The sequence below is a fragment of the Bubalus bubalis genome, chromosome 4 (genome assembly GCF_019923935.1).
Source record: "Bubalus bubalis isolate 160015118507 breed Murrah chromosome 4, NDDB_SH_1, whole genome shotgun sequence".
Taxonomy (NCBI): domain Eukaryota; kingdom Metazoa; phylum Chordata; class Mammalia; order Artiodactyla; family Bovidae; genus Bubalus; species Bubalus bubalis.
In genome coordinates, this window is record NC_059160.1 from 69,209,699 (window position 1) to 69,225,805 (window position 16,107).

The 16,107-nt window shown below is 35.4% G+C and overlaps 1 protein-coding gene across 4 annotated transcripts in view; it reads left to right on the forward strand.

Moving 5' to 3' along the window:
* The window catches only part of USP15 (ubiquitin specific peptidase 15), a 135,106-nt gene that overhangs the window by 55,090 nt on the left and 63,909 nt on the right, over positions 1–16,107 (forward strand). For all 4 annotated transcript variants that reach the window (XM_006072616.3, XM_006072617.3, XM_025283888.2 and 1 more), the window contains exons 5-6: positions 10,187–10,332; positions 15,637–15,698. In XM_006072616.3, the coding sequence (XP_006072678.1) occupies positions 10,187–10,332; positions 15,637–15,698 (208 nt within the window). The remainder of the gene's footprint in view (positions 1–10,186; positions 10,333–15,636; positions 15,699–16,107) is intronic.

A 16,107-nucleotide genomic window follows, 5' to 3' on the forward strand; every position in this document is an offset into this window, starting at 1 on the left:
TGTTTATATATCTACTGTCTGAGCCACTAAGGAAGCCCATATATTTACCTATCTACACAAATACATGTATGTTAAAATATATGTAAATTTTTTAAATTCTGCTTAAAAGCTACATTTTAGTTATAGATCAAGGAAGTATTGAATAAACAAAACAAAGCTCATAGATTCAAAGAACAGACTGGCTGCCAGATGAGTGGGGCTTGGGGGTTGGGTGAAATGGGTGAAGGAAATTAAGAGGTATAAACTTCTGGTTATAAAATAAATCATGAGGCTTTCATGTACAGCATGGTGACTGTAATCAGTAATATTATATTGCAAATTTGAAAGTGGCCAAAAAGTAAATTTTAAAAGTTCTCATCACAAAGGAAAAAAATTTTTTAACTTTGTATGCTGGTTGATGGATCAACAGTTGATAAATTATTGATGATATAAATTTTAAACCATTATTTCACACACCTAATACTAATATAATACTGCATGCCAATTATACTTCAATTTTAAAAAGGAATATATTGAATAAAATGCTTTGTATATACATGGTTATGCATTTACTAACAATTGCAGTACTTTTTGATGACAAAACTGAAAATAAAAATTATAAATAGTAGTTATTTTCAAATAAAGTTCTTAGAAAAGAAAATTATTGGTAATAACATTGATCTTGTTGTAAAATGTAAATGGTCACTAGAGAAGGACGTAATACTTAATGTAGAATTCAGCAAGAAAGCGAGATTAGCAAATTTATGAATTACACCTATATAACTTTCCTTGTTGAAATCAGTCATTAGATGCACTTTATTTTATTTATTTTATTTCTTAAATACTTTAATGCTATTTTCATGCAGAATGTTTTAAATAATCTTTAAAATGGTATTTGAAGGACATGGTGGGAGCATATTATAAAACTACACTAAAATAGCACAATTTGTTCTAAAGCAGAGTCAGACATTTATGTTCTTAGGAAAGCAATATACGTTTCAAAACATAGTTTCTAGAGATATGTGCAGTATATGTGTAAATGACAGAAATCAATGAGTATATGCCACACAGCTGAAAACAATGTTTGTACAAACTCAATTAAGTACGTTTATGAAACTTTACGTAAGATCTTTACAAGTACACATGGAAAAATCCATATTTATACAATTTGAACTAAAAGAACAACATCCACTTTCAAATATATATGTGGTTTTCATTCCATTACCAAAGAAAGGCAATGCCAAAGAATGCTCAAACTACCACACAGTTGCACTCATCTCACACGCTAGTAAAGTAATGCTCAAAATTCTCCAAGCCAGGCTTCAGCAGTACATGAACCGTGAACTTCCAGATGTTCAACCTGATTTTAGAAAAGGCAGAGGAACCAGAGATCAAATTGTCAACATCCTTTGGATCATCGAAAAAGCAAGAGTTCCAGAAAAATATCTATTTCTGCTTTATTGACTGTGCCAAAGCCTTTGACTGTGTGGATCAGAATAAACTGTGGAAAATTCTGAAAGAGACGGGAATACCAGACCACCTGACCTGCCTCTTGAGAAATCTGTATGCAGGTCAGGAAGCAACAGTTAGAACTGGACATGAAACAACAGACTGGTTCCAAAGAGGAAAAGGACTACGTCAAGGCTGTATATTGTTACCCTGCTTATTTAACTTCTATGCAGAGTACGTCATGAGAAACGCTGGGCTGGAAGAAGCACAAGCTGGAATCAAGATTGCCGGGAGAAATATCAATCACCTCAGATATGCAGATGACACCACCCTTATGGCAGAAATCGAAGAGGAACTAAAAAGCCTCTTGATGAGAGTGAAAGAGGAGAGTGAAAAAGTTGACTTAAAGCTCAACATTCAGAAAATTCATGGCATCTGGTCCCATCACTTCATGGCAAACAGATGGGGAAATAGTGGAAACAGTGTCAGACTTTATTTTGGGGGGCTCCAAAATCACTGCAGATGGTGACTGTAGCCATGAAATTAAAAGATGCTTACTCCTTGGAAGGAAAATTATGACCAACCTAGATAGCATATTGAAAAGCAGAGACATTACTTTGCCAACAAAGGTTTGTCTAGTGAAGGCTATGGTTTTTCCAGTGGTCATGTATGGATGTGAGAGTTGGACTGTGAAGAAAGCTGAGCGCCGAAGAATTGATGCTTTTGAACTGTGGTGTTGGAGAAGACTCTTGAGAGTCCCTTGGACTGCAAGAAGATCCAACCAGTCCATTCTGAAGGAGATCAGCCCTGGGATTTCTTTGGAAGGAATGATGTTAAAACTGAAACTCCAATACTTTGGTCACCTCATGTGAAGAGTTGACTCTTTGGAAAAGACTCTGATGCTGAGAGGGATTGGGGGCAGGAGGAGAAGGGGACAACAGAGGATAAGATGGCTGGATGGCATCACTGACTCGATGGACGTGAGTCTGAGTGAACTCCAGGAGTTGGTGATACACAGGGAGGCCTGGCGTGCTGATTCATGGCATCGCAAAGAGTCAGACATGACTGAGCGACTGAACTGAAGTGAACTGATACATTTAGGGTCATTATTTTACTAATTCACATAATTAAAATGCATTAAAAACAGAATAGAAATATTCAGAAAAGTACATATTAACTCCATAGTGTAGATTTTATAAAAAGTGACAATTTGTAATTTCCTAAGCAAATAAAATAGAAGTAAATGACAATAAAAAATAAAAACACCATTAAGCTCAATATATCTATACTTCTATATTTGGTTTATAAAAAGAACCTTCAAATTATATTCAGTCAAGCAATAGTTCCAATAGACCTGGTATAAATTCTTTGTATCTTGTTTTGTTCCAAAATGAAGTGAAGACCAGGTTAATAAAATATTTCTGAATTTCATAGGTACATTTGACTTTCACCACTGAGCCATTTCACTGCAAGAAAATACTTTTAACCCATAATTTTCATGAAGTAGTACCATTCTTTAGTACCTAATGCTTGGTTAATCCTAATGTTTCTACCATATATTATGTATGAATTTTTTATTCTCCCTCTCTTTATTTAGCTAAAACATTTATAAGTTGAGATGCAATTTCAATAAACTCATACAGTCATCTTTCTAAAAGAGCGCTTAAAATGTGAGAAACTCCATATAAATGTCTTTTTTATTACATTATAGTGGATAAAGTACTTTTGTGCTTCTCGGTTTTGGGAACATATTCAGGAAAGTAAAACATTGCTACATCCTGAAAACTGAAAATTTTAAATATAATTTATGAAATTGCATTAATCATGATATCAAAATGTGCACACTAAGAATCTGTACCCAACAAAGATTATCTATTAAAATTAATTCAGAGACTCAATGTCTGAAATTTACAGCCAATTGGAATATAAATAAACTACCTCTTAAATGCTTGGTGTAAATAATGTTTTCTAGTTATTTTAAAGTTTCTTTTGTTTTTCTTTATTTTCTTTGTTCCTTACCTCATTTCTGTAGGAAAATTACATGTAAATTATATGAGGCAATAAAAGTCTTATTTTAGAACATCAGTTTACTGAAAAAATGTTTTAAAACTCATTATATGAAGATCTCAGTTTTAATTTCTGAACTCAAAACAGTATTTCAGTGTCTTTACATTAGGTACTTGGTAACGCAACCCACTCCAGTATTCTTGCCTGGAGAATCCTATGGACAGAGAAACCTGCAGGCTACAGTCCATGGGGTCATGAGAGTCAGGCACAACTTAGTGACTAAACCACCACCACCACCAAGAATTATCAAGGAGATTATTTGTAAAGAATCTCTGCTTCAAAAAGTTTATGATTTAATAGATTTTAATTTGCATAGTTTAAATTTACTAATACTTTAAAATGCTACATATTTTGGGTATATGCCTTAAAATTGTATATGAGTAAATTTTTTATATAGCTGACACTTCTTACTGTATTGGAATGATTTTTTCAAACTATGTTATCTGTACTTTTGTGGTCATTAAACATTGGGGGATAAAGAGAATGGAAAATATCAGAATACAAACTATCTACATATATGTGTAAACTGGGTCACAGCTCCTTACCATAGGTCCTAGTTTTAAAAATTTGAAAATCTGTATTAGAACATGTTTGCTTTCTAAGCGAAAGTTTTGCAGAAATTAAAATTAAGTAAGGAATTTTAGAAACTTCATGGTTATAATTATCATAGTAGTTAGCAATTACTGAGTACTTCCTGTGAGACCTGGGTTCGATCCCTGGGTCGGGAGGATCCCCTGGAGAAGGCAATGGCAATCCACTCCAGCACTCTTGCCTGGAAAATCCCATGGATGGAGGAGCCTGATAGGCACAGTCCGTGGGGTCGCAAAGAGTCGGACACGACTGAGTGACTTCACTTTCACTTTCACTTTCCTATGTTTTAGGCACTTTGTAGGAAATTTCTTATTTAAACCTCAACATTACTATACCCTCATCTTAAAGGTGATGACACCTAGGCTTAGAAAGATAAGGTAATTTACAAAGATTCACCCTGGTACCAGGTAATAGAGCCAGTATTTTGACTCCTTAACTAGACCTTTTATATCAGAGTCTCACCTCTTAATTTGCTGCTTTACACAATCTGTACAAGTGTTAATTGGATTGATTTTGTTTTTCTAGAGCAAGTGAGTTTTGAAGCAATAAAGAATTTGATAAGAAAGGAAATATGAGATGTATATTTTTTTCCCTGAATGTTTTTTTCTCAATCTGTCTAAAAAGGATCAAAATAGCTATGTGTATGATATGCAATATCAGCTCAGTTCAGTCACTTAGTTGTGTGTGACTCTTTGCGACCCCATGGATTGCAGCATGCCTGGCTTCCCTGTCCATCACCAACTCCTGAAGGTAGCTCAAACTCATGGCCATTGAGTCAGTGATGCCATCCAACCATCTCATCCTCTGTTGTCCCCTTCTCCTGCCTCGTTTTTCCCAGCATCAGGGTCCTTCCCAGTGAGTCAGTTCTTCACATCAGGTGGCCAAAGTATTGGAGCTTCAACTTCAACATCAGTCCTTCCAATGACTGTCTAGGACTGATTTCCTTTAGAATTGACTACAGCATACAAATTATACAAACAGAATTAAAAAATATAAGCACTTGTTTTCGGCTTTTACCAAATTAATAAAATGTTCCATTTTCAGCTAATAATGCCTGCATTGATTTATAATAAAAATGATGACAGCCATAAGTAGGATCTAAATAATTTACCATATTCAGGACCAAAATACTCTGCCTTTTAATATTTTTCTCCCTAAATTGATATATTAGATATTGAAGATGTTTCAATAAGAAAGATAGAATATGTTTTTATTTATTCTCAATACCACTGAAAAATAATTTTATTATAAAATTTGAAAGGTGATTTGTTTTAAAATTTATTAATAGAATTGCTTAACTTTCTTATTTAAAAAAATGTTTGTCACAGTAATTTTATTTATGTTTTCTGTGTTAATACTTTTTTATCTCTTTATCCTTTTCATTAACTGCCTAATATTGTCAGATTAATATATATAGAAATATGCACATCATCTCAGTACCTTGACATTCTCACTCTGGTGACCTTGATCTGCACCTCAGACTCAATCACCAGTTCCCATAAATATACCCCAGGCTGACATTATCTACAACTGCACTTGCCATATATCATTTTAAGCAAACTGCTTTCTGACTACCACTTCTTCTGCTCTTATTCTCTCTCAAACTCACTGCTGCTGCTGCTAAGTCGCTTCAGTCGTGTCCGACTCTGTGCGACCCCATAGATGGCAGCCCATCAGGCTCCCCCGTCCCTGGGATTCTCCAGGCAAGAATACTGGAGTGGGTTGCCATTTCCTTCTGCAATGCATGAAAGTGAAAAGTGAAAGTGAAGTCGCTCAGTCCTATCCGACTCTTTGCGACCCCATGGACTGCAGCCTACCCAGGCTCCTCCGTCCATAGGATTTTCCAGGCAAGAGTACTGGAGTGGGGTGCCATTGCCTTCTCCCTCAAACTCACTAGATCAGACCTATCACTCCCTTGATTATACTTCTGTGATGGTCTCTAATTACTTCTACATTAATAAATCCAGTGGTTAAAGTCTTCATTGTCTTAGTTCAGTTCAGTTGCTCAGTCATGTCTGACTCTTTGTGACCCGATGGACTGCAGCACACCAGGCTTCCCTGTCCATCTCCGGCTCACAGAGCTTACTCAAACTCGTGTCCATTGAGTTGGTGATGCCATTCAATTCTCTCATCCTCTGCCGTCCCTTCTCCTACCACCTTCAATCTTTCCCAGCATCAGGGTCTTTTCCAGTGAGTCAGTTCTTTGCATCAGGTGGCCAAAGTATTGGAGTTTCAGCTTCAGCATCAGTCCTTCCAATGAATATTCAGGGTGATTTCCTTTAGAATGGACTGGTTGGCTCTCCTTGCAGTCCAAGGGACTCTCAAGGACTCTCCAACACCACAGTCCAAAAGCATCAATACCAGTGCTCAGCTCTCTTTATAGTCCAACTCTCACATCCATATATGACTACTGGAATAACCATAGCCTGTCTAGACGGACCTTTGTTGGCAAAGTAATGTCTCTGCTTTTGAATATGCTGTCTAGGTTGGTCATAACTTTTCTTCCAAGGAACAAGCATCTTTTGATTTCATGGCTACAGTCACCATCTACAGTGATTTTGGAGCCCAAGAAAATAAAATCTCTCACTGTTTGCACTGTTGCCCTGTCTATTTTCCATGAAGTGATGGGACCGGATGTCATGATTTTAGTTTTCTGAATGTTGAGTTTTAAGCCAACTTTTTCACTCTCCTCTTTCACTTTCATCAAGAGGCTCCTTAGTTCTTCACTTTCTGCCATAAGGATGGTATCATATGCATATCTGAGGTTATTGATATTTCTCCCAGCAATCTTGATTCCAGCTTGTGCGTCATCCAGTCCAGCATTTTGCATGATGTACTCTGCATATCTTAGCATGCCAGCAAAAATTTACATACTTATTTACTTTTCCACCTAGAAATATTTTCTCTTCACATGGCTGCCAGCGCACAAGTTCTCACTGGCTGCAACTTCTCAAAGTCATTTGTTAGATGCTCTTCGTGTTTCTGACCTCAAAACAGCAGTGTGATATGCTTAGTCCTTGGATCTCCATTCTTTTCCTTAATGTTTTACCCTGGCTTTTAATCCTTTCTATATATTGATATCTTATATCTCCTACCCAAATTCTCCCTTAATTCCAGTTTCATCCATTCCATATCATCATCTGTGTCTGATGAAAATCTGAGGATAACATGTCTGAAACTAAATTCTTCTTCTTCCCCCTAAAACCTACTACTCTGTTATTTTTCCCTGTCTGAGTAATCATCACTAGCACTTCTGATTGCTTAAGCTAAAATCCTTGGTATCATTCTGATTCCCTTGCATTTCTCACCTACATAATCTGGCAACATAACTTCTAAGCATTCCTTAGAATCTGTTCTCAGTCTGACAGCTTAATGTTGCTTCCACTGTTATCACCGTGATTGGATTTCTGTAGTAGCCTAGTCTCCCATCCTTGACATTCTTTAGTTTGTTCTTTACTAGCAGTAAAAGTGAGCATTTAAAATGTCAGTTGGAACATGCCACTTCTCTACTCACAACCCCTCAGTGAGTTCTCTTCTTAATCAGATAAAATCAGATAAAGTAGAATGCTTTCATAACTACCTAAATTCTGTATGATCCTACAATTAGTACCTTGACCTTTTCATCTTGCTCATTCCACTTCAGGCTTCCCTAGTAGTTCAGTGGTAAAGAATCTGCCTACCAATGCAGGAGATCCCTGGGTGGGGAAGATTCCCTGGAGAAGGAAGTGGCAGTCCACTCCAGTATTTTTTCCTGGGAAATCCCATAGACAGTGGAGCCTGGTGGGCTACAGTCCATGGAGTCACAAAGAGTCAGACACAACTTAGCAACTGAACAACAACAAAATTCCACTTCAGCTACATTGGTGCACCTTGGTGTTCTAAAACATGCCAAATACGTCCCCATCTCAGGGCCTTTGCATTACCCTTCTCAAAATCAAGAGGACATTTCCATATTACTTGTACATATTATGCATATAAATATGTATGTATTAATCAACTTCAGAAAACGAAGATTATGGCATCTAGTCCCATCACTTAATGGCAAACAGATGGGGAAACAGTGGAAACAGTGTCAGACTTTATTTGGGGGGGCTCCAAAATCACTGCAGATGGTGACTGCAGCCATGAAATTAAAAGACGCTTACTCCTTGGAAGAAAAGTTATGACCAACCTAGATAGCATATTCAAAAGCAGAGACATTACTTTGCCAAAAAAGGTCCGTCTAGTCAAGGCTATGGTTTTTCCAGTGGTCATGTATGGATGTGAGAGTTGGACTTTGAAGAAAGCTGAGCGACGAAGAATTGATGCTTTTAAACTGTGGTGTTGTAGAAGACTTTTGAGAGTCCCTTGGACTGCAGGGAGATCCAACCAGTCCATTCTGAAGGAGATCAGCCCTGGGATTTCTTTGGAAGGAATGATGCTAAAGCTGAAACTCCAGTATTTTGGCCACCTCATGCGAAGAGTTGACTCATTGGAAAACACTCTGAGGCTGGGAAGGATTGGGGGGCAGGAGAAGAAAGGGACAACAGAGGATGAGATGGCTGGATGGCATCACTGACTCGATGGACGTGAGTCTGAGTGAACTCCAGGAGTTGGTGATGGACAGGGAGGCTTGGCGTGCTGCGATTCATGGGGTCGCAAAGAGTCAGACATGACTGAGCGACTGAACTGAACTGAACTGAATAGGAAAAATGCCTAGAAGAAAAAATATCAACATGGTAACAGTGGTTATCTCTAGGTGAACATTTTATTTGTATTTTATATATTTTTGCAATGAGCAAGATTTATTTCTTCATTCAGGAAACAAGTATTCATTTTTATAGAAAAATAACCTCCCTTCCTTGACTTCTTCCTGTAGCCTCCTTCCTAGGTAATTTTCTGTTTTTTGTACTGCTTATATGGGTGTATCCACTTTTGAATTTCATCATTATATACTGACGATTTGTGCATTTCTCTATATGGATTTACACTTCAGGTATAAAATCAGTGCTGCCAAAATACAAAGTAGTTTTAATAATATACTTACAGTTATTTGATGTAATTTTTTAAATCTTCTGGCTAGTTTGCTCTAAGTTTTGAAGTACACTTTAATGTTTACCTTGTAATGAATGCCTTAATTAAACTGTCTTCCACTGTAAGACTGTTAAAGAGGATTAAAAGCTAAGTAGAACATAAACAGTGCTATTGAACTAAGTTTGATTATGTAGGTTAGGTGTGGCTTTTATTTTTTAAGAGAACATGTATTGTTAGACTTAGTATTTTACAAATAATGTTTTGTCCAAAATTAATCAAGTATTCTAAAAGATATTTTATATTTCTTCATATGTTATAAAATATTTTAAGTGTAACTTTCTTGAAATCTAAGTTAGGTGAGTTATTGACAATGTTTAAAAATACTTTAAAGATTCATCTAAATATGGTACCAAAACTTAATAACTCTCAAACATGTAGATACTCCTATATCTTACTTTACAGCAGATAAACTGCTGTGGGTTTTTAAAAAAGACTTCTCCCACTCAGGTAATTGGTTTAGAAATAAGAAAGATACCTGGTTTTACCTTGGAATCAAGAGATTTTTGACCAACCTCTCTTCAAAGATGGCACTTTTTTGTGTGTCTCCATATTCTATTTAATTTCAGTTAGCTATTTAAACTGTAAATTATATTCAGCTTAATATAAATTATTCTTAAATTGATTTTGTTGTAACGAAATTTCATCCTGTGGCACCTCTGAATCATACTTTAATTTCTAACACCAACACATCATCAGAAAATACATTAATTTTATAATGTATAAGAAGTTAAAGTGCACCCTGTATAATGTAAACTATATTTTAGTGTTACGTGATTGAACTCTTACCTTTGAGATATTAATTTCTCCAAGTAATTATCTGTCAGAGTTACAATTATCATTTTGTTCCTAAAAAGTATACCCAGTCTCAAAAACTTGATTGTTTTATATATTTCCTGCATATTTGTTTATCTTCTCTTATTATTATCAGTATTTTAAATTTAGGATTTTTATGCTAGTGAGCACTTATCTCTGTGTGTACATTATTAAATATTTATTATATTTACATATCTTTCCTCCTTATGTCTAGATACAATTGAAAAGGAAATAAGAAAAATCTTCAATATTCCAGATGAAAAGGAGACCAGATTGTGGAACAAATACATGAGTAATACATTTGAACCACTGAATAAACCAGACAGCACCATTCAGGATGCTGGTTTATACCAAGGACAGGTATTGTTTAGCAACGCTGTTTATTTTAAGCATACTATCCATGAAGCTTTTGAGATTCATAAACTTTATGGCTATCCTGACACTCTACAATGGGTTCTACTATCTCTGATTTCCTCTTTTCTAACTCATCTGTTCTCTTTTCCCTGCTGGTCACTAATTATACACTAATTATAACTTCTTCTCTCCTTGAGCTTGAGAATAACTGACTTTTTAAAAATAAATTATTTTCCATTGACAAATAACTAATACAATAAGGGATCAACATACTTTTTGTAAAGGATCAAGTAATAAATATTTTTGTTTCAGCGGTCTATATGATCTCTGTCATGAGCACAACTTTGCCATTGTAGTAGCAAGAAAGTAATGGTAAACAATATGTAGAAAATGGATATGGCTATGTTCCAACAAACTTGATTTTCAAAAGCAGTCAGTGAGTTAAGTGAATTGTAGTTTGTCAATACCTGTTAGAAGGGGTCAACCCCCAGTTTGGTCTTTCTTTATGATATAATCCAAACAAATGAAAGACTATATGATGTAATCCAAACAAACGAATGTGTTGAGAAATGAAGATTTCTAGACACAATCAGCAAGTCTTACTGATTCTTCCTTCCAACTCTCTCTTTAATTAATCTCTATTCCATTTCCAGCCCTTATTTTTCAGTAATGTTTTAACAAATCCCGCTGCTTCCAGTCTTTTCATGTCCATTCTCAACCTTCCATATTTCTGCCAGAATACCCTTTCTAAAATGTAAACCTTATTATTTCCTTTCCACTAATCTTCCCTGGCTCCTTAACAATTGTAGAATAAAGTCTCAGCACCTTAACATAGCATGCAAGTCATGGTTTATCCATTTACCTTATTCTTCCAGCATCTTTTGATTAATCTTGTCTTTTGATTTGTATTCCTAACAAAACCTAACTGAACTACTTATAGTCTTTAAGCCTGTTATGGTGTTCCATTCTCTTGTTCTTTGATATATGTTGTTTCATCTGCCCATTGTATCGTTCTCCCCATTCCCTGTATTCATCCAAAATAAAATTCTTTTTAAACATCCAAATACTGAAATGAAGCTTCCCATCCTATCATGTACTCTAACCAGATCAGATTATCCATCCTTCCAATCCCAATGTCAGATCATTTCTTCAGCCTTTCATGATCTGTTTATCTCAGTATCTAACTAAGGCATAGAATTTTTTTTTACTTTGGAGAAAAAATTTCTCCCTTAACTTCCATAATGATTTACATGTATGTCTTGTATCATTCATTGTATACTTTGCTGTGCTTAGTTGATCAGTCATGTCCGACTCTTTATGACGCCATGGACTGTAGCCCGCCAGGCTCCTCTGTCCATGGGATTCCCCAGGCAAAAATACTTGAGTGGGGCCATGCCCTCCTCTAGTGGATCTTCTCAACCCAGGGATCGAACCCAGGTTTCTCGCATTGCAGGCGGATTCTTCATTGTCTGAGCCACCAGGGAAGCTTGTATCATTCATTGTGAACTTCGGTTATTTATATATTAAGCTCCCTGGCTAAACTATGAAGTCCTTGTTTTGGTTGGATTTTGTGTCCTAAATAGGACCTATATTTTAATACCTAACACAGAGCCTGCTGCTCCAATATATGGAAGTTTTTGCTTTGTTCTATGTTAATTTAAAATTGATATGTGGTGGAAATTGTTCCTACTATAATCAAATATTGTCCTAAGCTGTAAAACAGTGATTTTCACACTTATTTTAGCCATTATATTCTTAAGTAAAATCTTACAAAATCTAACATGTATTCTAATTTAAAGGAGTTACCCAGTTGAAGCTGATTGAGACATTTGGAACTACTGGCTATTCGACACTCCCTTCCTTATCCATCCAACTTTCTCTCTTCCAGTAGAAAGAGGTTACCATCCATCAGGCCATGAGGTTGCTCCAGGGAATACAGTTTAAATATGTAGGATTATTTCTTAAATCTTTTCAATAATTGAGTCTGTGTAATGGCTATAATTCTCCTTGTCATGTATATTAGACTGAGGCTTAGAGAATTTAAGTAATTTGATATTCTTGATAGGAATGCATCTATCAGAATGAAGATGACAGAATTATTTTAATAAGACTAAATATCTTATTAAACATTCTTATAGAATATCTTTAGAGACATTTGATCTTTTGAAATAGAAATGGTTCAGAGAAAATGCATGAAATTGTCTAGATTTTTGACCAGTTATTTTCTGAATGATGATGAATGAACTGAACACTATCTTAGACTTAAAACAATTTTTTTTTCTTACTGAAATAGAAAGTATCCTCATTAGAAAGTGAAACAAAGATACATTATTGAAGAGTTTACCGCTCAAAATAGATGGTCTTTACCTCTCTTTCTTGTATGTGTATGTTCAATTTAATTAAATCTTAAAATCTTTTTTAAAATATTTTCATTTTGAGTTAAGGTTTTAACCATAAATGATGAAAATTTTATTCAGAAAATGATACATTTGAGTAAGGAAATGAGTTTTAGCATTTCTGATGGCATTCAACATTAATTGTAAAGACAAAAGGAATTTAAAATACTGCTTGGGATTAAAAGTTACAGTTAAACTTTAAATATTTTTTTGATTCTTCAGCTTTAGGATCTTCCTTTAAAAAACAAACTGTAAGCAAAGATACTAAATATATACCTTTGACATTTTCTATAGCTAAACTCTTTTGCTTTACAGCTGATTTAAGTGCTGCTAGAGACTAAGTTCAGAAAAGGCAAAGGCACCGACTCCAGTACTCTTGCCTGGAAAATCCCATGGACGGAGGAGCCTGGAAGGCTGCAGTCCATGGGGTCGCTGAGGGTCAGACACAACTGAGCGACTTCATTTTCACTTTTCACTTTCATGCATTGGAGAAGGAAATGGCAACCCACTCCAGTGTTCTTGCCTGGAAAATCCCAGAGACGGGGGAGCCTGGTAGGTTGCCGTCTATGGGGTCGCACAGAGTCGGACACAACTGAAGTGACTTAGTAGCAGCAGCAGAGACAAAGTTTATGTGTATATGTTTTTTAATAAAGTATAATTTTTACTTAGATGTCTGTACAGTTATAAGTTGTAGCACAGGAAATCCTTCCTTCAGAAGTTAAAAATTACTCAGCAAACTCAACTTTATAAACATGTAAAACTATGTAAATATATGACTGTATCATCTTAAACCAGGAATTGAGCATAATGGTTAATTGCCTGTGGTAGTTAGGGAGAGGAATATGATCAGGGAGGTGTCAGGATGGCAGATAAACAGTGCACTGTTCTTAATATATTACCTATACTTCATGTGTGTTTTGGGAGTTTGTTTTTTGTTTTCTGGTCAAGCTGTATGGCTTGTAAGATCTTAGTTCCCCACCCAGAGATCGAACATGTGCTCCCTGCACCAAGGGCACGGAGTCTTAACCACCGGACCATCAGGGAAGTTCCTCACATGTGCTTTTTGTTTACAGGAAATAATTAAGTTTTTACAGATAACTTTTTTAAAGGTAACTTTGGCTTCCCCAATAGCTCAGTGGTTAAGGAATCTGCTTGCAATGCAGGAGACATAGGAGATGCGAGTTCGATCTCTGGGTTGGGAACATCCCCTGGAGGAGGAAATGGCAACCCACTCCAATGTTCTTGCCTGGAAAATCCCATGGACAGAGGAGCCTTGTGCGCTACATACAGATTGGTTGTAGAGGGTCAGACACGACTGAGCAACTAACACACCACACACAAAGATAACATTAGTGTTTTAACTAGCATATTTTATCAACAACAAAGAGTCGGACACGACTGAGCGACTTCACTTCTTCATCAACAACATGGTTCCATGAATTTTTTAAATCAATATTTCATTTGTATATGTATTCTGAATCAGGCTTACATTTTTACATGGTTAATATCCAAATGCCAACTTAGAAATTGCCTGAAACCCATAGTCCACAAAAGTATATTGCTAAGTATACATACGTCCCCTTCTTATGACTCATTCACATTGTTATACTGCAGAAACCAGCACAACATTGTAAAGCAGTTATCCTCCAAATAAAAATTTTTTTAATTATTTTATCAATAAAGAAGTATATTACTAAGAATATATAGAACAGGTAACAAAATTGCAACTTTAAAAGAGTTAATAAAAATGTAGTGTAGAATATATGCGAATTTTTAATGCCTTGAATTTGCTTCCAGGCATATTTTATATATTATAGTTTTCCTGTGGAAATTTAGATACTAACTTGTAGAGATCACTTATTTCTTTTGTTAATTATTTTGGTTTTTCTTCTTTGCACAGACTTACCCCTACTAAAAACTAGAAGAGAGCCTTCTATTTTAGATTGGAAGATAATGAAAAAAGATTCTGGGGTTTTATTTTAAAATATAGTTCACCTCAGCCTGTACCTTTCATTTGTTAGAGGTGATTTGTGTCTACCCTAACTATGCTGCAATAGGGAACTGCAGTCTGATTCTCATACATGGTTCTATCATTTATATCGTAAAAGATTTTCTAATTTATACAGTGATAATGTAAATAAGGACAAATTTCTTTTCTTTTTTTTAATTTTAAATTTATTTATTTTAATTGGAGGCTAATTACTTTATAATATTGTAGTGGTTTTTGCCATACATTGACATGAACCAGCCATGGGTTTACATTTGTTCCCCATCCTGAACCCCCCTCCCACCTCCCTCCCCGTCCCATCCCTCAGGGTCATCCCAGTGCACCAGCCCTGAGCACCCCGTCTCATGCATCGAACCTGGACTGGTGATCTGTTTCACATATGATAATATACATGTTTCAATGTTATTCTCTCAGATCAAACCCCAGACAAATCATATATAATCTGTAATTTGGAACTGTCTTTGTATCTGTTCCTCAGTATTTGCATAACAATAGTTGACTGAGATCATATATCAGTATGTTTAAGAACAACTATAACCATTTATTGAGCATCTGTTTTTTGCACAGTACTTTTACAAGCAACAAACAGAAAACATACTCCCTAGATTCAAAGAACTTCTATCAACTTGGTTTAAACTTTTTTAATGCTTTAAGTCATAGAACCAATGATTTTCCTTATAGTTTGTTACCTTCTTTCTTTCTGTCATTGCCGACGTCTTATATTCAAGGTCTCTCTATCTCCCTTGACCCGCTTTGAAATCAAAGTGCAAATTCCTCTTCACCTTGTCTACTGTGTCATATAAGTCACTGCAGAGTTAGTTTAGATATTTAGCATATACAGCTAATCTTCTTAAGCTGTTTTAACTTCGGCGTTAAGAAAAAACACTGTTATTGTCTTATTTGCAGGTGTTAGTGATAGAACAGAAAAATGAAGATGGAACATGGCCAAGGGGTCCGTCTACTCCTAAGTAAGTGCTCTCACCTTTTATGGCTTAATACATGATTTTGAAGCTTTGATTTCAGATAATACAGAATGATAGAAGAACATAATTATATATTCCAAATATATTTAACTTTTTAATACTTTAGTGTTTTATTCTCAGTATAGGAGTTGTCTAAACTTGCACCTAAATTAATATGCTGTAATTTAAAAGCTTTCCAATACTAATTTCTTTTAAATAATGTAGAAATGTTATAAATGTAATGGTGCACTAATACAATCAAATCACTATTTAAACATTTTGTTTAATATTTTTCAAGCTTTTTGTGATTTTTTTTAAAGTGTCTGTTAAAAGAATATTCTTTATCAAAATGAATCTGATGTGAAAGTAATACTTTTATTTATTTAAATAAATAGAGTATAAAAGCACAAGTAGA